This window comes from Corapipo altera, unplaced genomic scaffold (genome assembly GCF_003945725.1).
Source record: "Corapipo altera isolate COAL_440 unplaced genomic scaffold, ASM394572v1 1b, whole genome shotgun sequence".
Taxonomy (NCBI): domain Eukaryota; kingdom Metazoa; phylum Chordata; class Aves; order Passeriformes; family Pipridae; genus Corapipo; species Corapipo altera.
Window position 1 is genome coordinate 10984568 of NW_020884881.1, and position 6405 is coordinate 10990972.

The 6405-nt window shown below is 42.9% G+C and overlaps 1 protein-coding gene across 5 annotated transcripts in view; it reads right to left on the reverse strand.

Annotated features, from left to right (window-relative positions):
* GSAP (gamma-secretase activating protein) overlaps positions 1–488 on the reverse strand; it is a 43259-nt gene extending 42771 nt beyond the window's left edge. For 4 of the 5 annotated variants that reach the window (XM_027639577.1, XM_027639576.1, XM_027639578.1 and 1 more), the window contains exon 1: positions 315–429. In XM_027639577.1, the coding sequence (XP_027495378.1) occupies positions 315–399 (85 nt within the window). In that variant the 5' untranslated portion in view covers positions 400–429. Of the gene's footprint in view, positions 1–314 lie in introns of all 5 variants that reach the window. The other variant, XR_003527090.1, reaches the window with a different exon arrangement.
* Between the last annotated feature and the right edge of the window lie 5917 nt (positions 489–6405).

The window sequence follows — 6405 nt, forward strand, 5'->3', positions numbered from 1 at the left end:
CTAAAACTTTTGTTTGTTTGTTTTGGGAGGGGAGGGGGGAAAAAAGAAAAAGTCCCAAATGTGTGAAGAAGCAGGAGAAAGAAACAAGCTGTGGAGTGCAGCAGGCGTGTTAGAAGTGTTTTCCGCATGTGAGAAATTCCCGGAGGACACCAAACTCGCCCACCTCGAGTCCCCCGGCACCCAGGGGTCGCTCCCGGACGGGGGTCCCGCCGCAGCCCGGCTCCTCCCGCACGGAGGCGGCCGGGAGCGCCCGGAGGGAGAGAGGGAGGGAAGGAGGGAGGGATGGGGCTCTCCTAAACTCCCGGGAGCGTTACCTAGAGCCGCGGCCCAGCCCTGCGCCGCCAGCCAGGGCACCACGTCCCTCCGCAGCTCGAACTCGGGCACCAGGCGCAGCAGCATCGCCCCGGCCCAGCCCGGCCCCGCTCCGGCCCCGCCGCCTCAGCCCGCCCCGCGGGGGGGCTCCGCGCCCATTGGGTGTTCCGGGGTTCCCGGCGGCGGTTCCGGCGGGTCCCAGCCCGCTCCTGGCCCCGCCGGCCCTTCCGCTTCCTACCGAGGCGGGGAGCGGCCGGACAGCGCTCCGCGGAGGGTACCCGGCCTGCAGGTGGCCCGCTGGAAGAGAAGGCTCGCGTTTTCCTGGCGCCCAGGCTCCTCCCCAGGCGCACTGGAAGAATCACAGAATCGCAGAATATTCTGCCCACAAGGATCATGGAGTCCAACTCTTAGTCCGGCACAGGACATCCCCAAGAATCACACTATGTGTCTGAGAGCATTGTCCAAACGCTTCTTGAACTCAGGCTTGGTGCTGTGACCACTTCTCTGCAGAGCATGTTCCAGTGCTCATCCACCCTCTGGATGAAGAACCTTTTCCTGATATCCAGCCTAAACGTCCTCTGACACAGCTTCAGGCCATTACCAAGGGTCCTGTCACTGGTTGCCCTAGAGAACTCGGGGCGATGTTTTTGGAGCCTTACCACAGTGTAACTCCAAGTGCTTCAGGCAGCAGCCTGTCAGTGAGGGCTGGTGTCAGGCTTCAATCATCTGGTGTTCACTGATCAGGAACCACGAGTGACCTGTTGCCCTCCTCACAATCCCTCAGGAAGGGTTAGGGTGTTTTCCAAGACTTCAGCCAGCATCCCAGTTTTCTTAGCTCGTGCGCTCTGAAATTGCTTATTGAATAGATCAAGTCTCATTCTTTAAAGTGCTGGCAGAGCTCAGGATGTCCTCTCAGACTAGGCCTGGCACGATTCTGCTTTCCATCTGCAGAGGAGGTAAAGCTTTATGTATTCTTGGGTGTCTTTGTGGTTTGTTTGCTTGGGGTTATTTTAGCTGTTGAAAATATTTGTAGCACTGATAAGGTGCTACTCCATGGCTATCTATAGCCTGCTTGTAATTACCATTTCCCTTCCGACATGTGCTGGGTGATGTCAGCCAGCTAAAGGTGGCATAAAAGTGGAGGGGCTGTAAGGGCACACACCAAGCTTGGCATACCCAAGTACAGAACAGCTTGAGCCTGTTCTGAGAGGTAATCCAGTACCAAGTTTCTCCCCTTCATTGCTAAGCTTTGGAGCTGTATAAAGACCAGATGAGAAGCAGGTACATCTGCAACGTGTGGATGAAAGTCAGTTTGATAATCAAAAGGCAAAGCAGACATAAGCTTCCTCTCTATCTCCATATTGCCAACTTTTACAGTTTTATCACAAGTTTCATAATCAGCATTCTTAAAGCTCCTTGGATCAAGTGGTTGTGCAAGAATTTCAGCTTATCTTTTCACTGTTGTGAAATAAAGCTTGAAAATGTGACTGGAACATTTATTTCAGAGACAAAAGGAGAAAATAGACAAAAGATCCCAAATGGATGCATTTTTTAAGAGATGAAATGGGGATAATTCATGAGTGAGTATTTGAAATGACAGAACTGGAGGGGCAAGCAAAGGAATGAAACAAAGCCAATTAAATGACTGACACTGTAAGTATGTGCAAAAAGGGAGAAAAACTCCTATACCAGGAACTAGAGTGTACTTAAGGCCAGATGAGGTCAACTGACAGAATTTTTGCTTCTGCTATAAAGCAAAAGAAAGAAATATGGAGATGAGTAACAAAGAGTGCCTATAAAAGGAAAAGAAAGAAAATTAGATATGGCTGTCTAGTATAATGGCTCTGCATTAAAAAAAAAAAAAACAAAACCAACTGTCACTGTTCTTTTGTTTCAATATCAACCATGCCACTTGTTACAGTTCTTGAAAGAGAGCCCACATAACTGACGGATGAATTATTCTCTAATATTTACAGAGTGAGACCCATGTGACAGTGCTGTTCTCCTGGAGTATCTTACACAGGATGTGAAAGGCTTTTGGGACAGTAGGAGCTGCATGCAGTTAACATGTAGTCTGCTTGTGCCCTGTGCATAGGATCCATCCTACAGTTACTATTTGGGAAAGAACTGTAAGGATTTGTACAAGTTGCTGTAAAAGTTTGTACAAGTAAAGACTTCACAGTCAGGTGTGCAGTAGGAAAAAACTTTCTTGTTAAGGAAGTAGTTAATAAAATTTCCCCTCAGACTGTGGCTTCACTGCAAAGGACTCTTCATTATTTTTGTAAGCCATATTTGTTTGCATTATTTCACTGATGTTTCTTAAGACTCCTGGTACAGAATGGGACCTCACCTCCAATGCACTGTACTGGGAACTTGGAAGCTTCTCTGGTGTTAGTCCCTGAAACAGAGGCAGGAGAAATTATCTCAGGAGTTTCTCTATCTTTTCTGTAAAAAGAAGGAAGTGGCAACCTGACAGATGAATAGATCTGAGAAACAGAAAGGGATGAGGTGATTCACGGCGACTATCAGGGTTTAGAGATATAGAAACATGACAGAAGCAACCATGTAGAGCTGGGAAAGACCAGCATACCAACAGGAGATGAAGTATTGATAGGAGCAAGGAGCCAGAATAGAAGGGAATGAGGAAGAGAGAGTCTGGAAAGACAAGACAAAGCTTTATAACCAGTACAGAACTGAAGTCAATCTTCCCAGAATTGCAGTAAGGATTCCTAATTTTCTCTCAGTTTTTTTCATTTAAGTGTAAAGGTTTTCTTGTGACTCTTAAAGGCCCAAAACACACACAATTATATATAAAATGACAACAAACACACTTTTGATTTAGATAAGTCTCCTTTGTTATATCTTCTTTCATTTCTAAAACATAATCCATGCTATGAACAAAATAAAAGGGGAATCTCAAGGAAAATTGACTGTATACTGCCAGATGAATGATATTTCAAAGACAACTAAATAAGCTTGTATAAACAATGCTTTTGTGGCAATTTCTTGTTTTTGAATGCTTAATTTACACTCACGATATACATTAGGAATACATATATCTGCATTCAGTTGCTAAAAATATATTTTAGAGAAAGGAGATGGTTTGCCTGGCTGTTTGTGTGTTTATATAGTACAGAGGTAATACTTCCAATCAAATAAATTATTTGTCCTTTCCAAAATGTACAACATAGCCTATCTTTGAAGAAAAACAATCACAGATTTGGGTCTGTACAGTCCCACGTTTAAGGAATACGCAAACGTTCTCACATAAGAATTTGGAATGCCATGAAGAAAACTTAATCTACTGCTGCTCTTTCTCCTCAAGATACCACTATCTAAGTGTTTGATACAGCCACTGTCAGCTGAGTAGCACCAAAGACTTAAAAGTGAGATGAGGCTTCTTGTTTCTCTTCCCATGGTGACATTGTTATCTGTTGTTTTTACTTTATAACTTCTGCCTTTAATATCTAATTCCTTCACAACTGTAAAAACTAACTCACAGATTTGGAGCTCATTATGTAAAACTCCCTATTCCTTGAGCCATTGTTCTGGCTATGCACCTCAGAGGCAGTATCTACAGGCCCAGAGATCCAAGCTGAATTCCTAGAAGCACAACTCATTCCTCAGAAACCACAAGGCTGACTCGTTCAGAGTACTCCAAGTAATAACTCAGTACAGTGTATCAGGCCACACCTCAAACCTCATACATAAAATTAAAAAGTTGATGCAAAAGCCATAAGCATCTGAAAAACCCCTTACACTTCCTTCAGCAGGCTTTGAATTAAGACAAATAGCCTGATATATTCTTGATAACATCTCCCAACTTCACTAGATAAAGAAGCTCTTAGTTTAAAAAATCCCAACCCAAGTTCTTATCTCTACCAAGTGACATTAATGTTGTAACCCATTTGTCACTATTGCTTGCACCATGAAACCAAATTGTGACTTTTGCTCTCTATTTATACTGAGTTTTCCTTTCTGATTATCTGACTCAGTTAGTTTTGATTTTTCAGATCCAGGCTTAAGCAGTGTGTAGGCACAGGAGCTGATCTTGATGGAGCAACTTCCAGGAAAGGAATGTAAAACTAAAGCTCTCATTAAAAAAAAAAAAAAAAAAAAATTCTATTTTTTTTCAATCAGAAATTTGTTCCTGCCTTAGTAATGGGAGGATCTCCCTCGAATTTTTAGCTGCAGTGTGTCTTGACCATAGTCAGGCAAATCATCAGAGAGCAGTAGTGGCCCTACTGATTGCATTGTAACCAGCATTTTTTTACCACTAGCAACAATTTTTGTGCTAATTTCCTGTATGCCTATCATCCCTTTTCACACAGGTCATGTGGTGAGAATTACAGAATTATACCATGACACAAGTATGGGGCTGATGAGGCATTGCCCCATTGATGGGCATTGGTGGGTGTAACTACCTTTCAGCCCTCACAACAGAACAAAGCTTTGTTCATGGAAAAAAAACATACGGAACCATAAACCATCGATGTGTTCCGCATCAGGAAATTATACTGCAGACTTCTTATGAAGAATGAATATTTGAAATAATTATTTAAGCACATGACAGCCAGGCAAACAGTTCATGACTTTTTTGGGAAGTCCTGCTTACTGGGGGCAACATCTTTTCCCGCCATCCCAGTAATAAAGAGTTTATTGTCATCATGTCTAGACAGTTATTTCCTTGAAGAATGTTTTCATCCAGTCAAACACTAAATATATACATAAATTCTATTCCTCAAGGAAGCGGTTAATATGTTTACTAAACCCTCTTGGCTACACAAAACAAAATAAGATGCAATGTGAAACCAATATTTTGGTTTAGTGTGCAATTCAAGGTTGGTAGAATAACATATCTTTATTTCAGTGTGTGAGAATAACTTTTTTCAGTCTCTTTAATCACAGAATATCAACATAAATGGAAGTCATTTCAATGAAGTCTGTCAGCATCTGTTGTGGAAGCCAGTGCTTCATGGAAGTGCTTTCGTATGCTTTGTTTAATAATTAATCATAGGACATAGTCTCTTAACTACTAATGAAAAAAAACATCTTGCTATTCAGGCTGGTATTGAACAGCACCTTCTTCTTTTAAATATCTTCATTGAAGTCAATAACATACTCAAGCCAGTAACATAAGTCAGTGAGGCTTCTGAAACAATTAAGGTATTCCTCGAAGTGAGGGAGGGGAAGAGAATGGGACTTAGCAAACTCTCTGACTGTCATCCAAGTGGCCTTTTTGTTTCCGCTGCTTCTCCCTCTGTGTCCCAGGCTCTGAGGCTCCTTTGTTCTTTCCACAGACTAACCCCTGCTAGCGCCAATGAAAGCCCTGTGAGCACACACTGTCTCAACAGCTGTTGAAGGAGCTCTTGGCTCTGTGTTTATTCTTCCAGCTCCAGCCTCACTGGGACTCATAAGCAGTATTCAGAAACTTGCCCTTTTTTCCTGTGTGATCTTTCAGTTTTGACTTCATTTTGCATTGCAAGAGGACAATGTTAATACTGCAACAGAGTTGCAACCTTTCTGAGAAGTTAATGATGCATATATCAGCAGATTAGTTCCAATTTCTTTCATGTTTTAGATGTCTTTTCATTCTCATTTTTAATTGTAAAACAAAAGAAATATTAAAACAAATGCATTCCTTCAAAATATAAGGGTGCAGCACAGTAGAGTGGAGACTACAGATAGGGACAGCACAGGATAAATGCATCAGTTTGAATTTCATTTCGCTGATCTTCAGAAGCTTTGAAACCAGGGTTCTAGTGTGACTTTTTTGTCTAGGCTCCTTCTAGTTAATGAAGAAGGATGAGAACTTCAAAGAGCAATTGTTACAACCTGGGTTTGGCATTTACTTTAAGGTGTATTTTACCTGAGTCTGGATACTGGGTCTCCTGTCCCCCCCCATTTGCTGTCATGCCTACCGGGAATGTGCAGCTGAAGGCCTGGAGGAAAGTGGGACTGTCCCTTCCTGTGTCTGCCTCCAATTAGATCGCATACAACGTAATATGGAAGGGGACCCTGAGGGTGCAGTTTGATGAGCATATGATCTAACAGCTCATGACTGTTGAAAGGATGGGCCCAGACTTCCTTCCC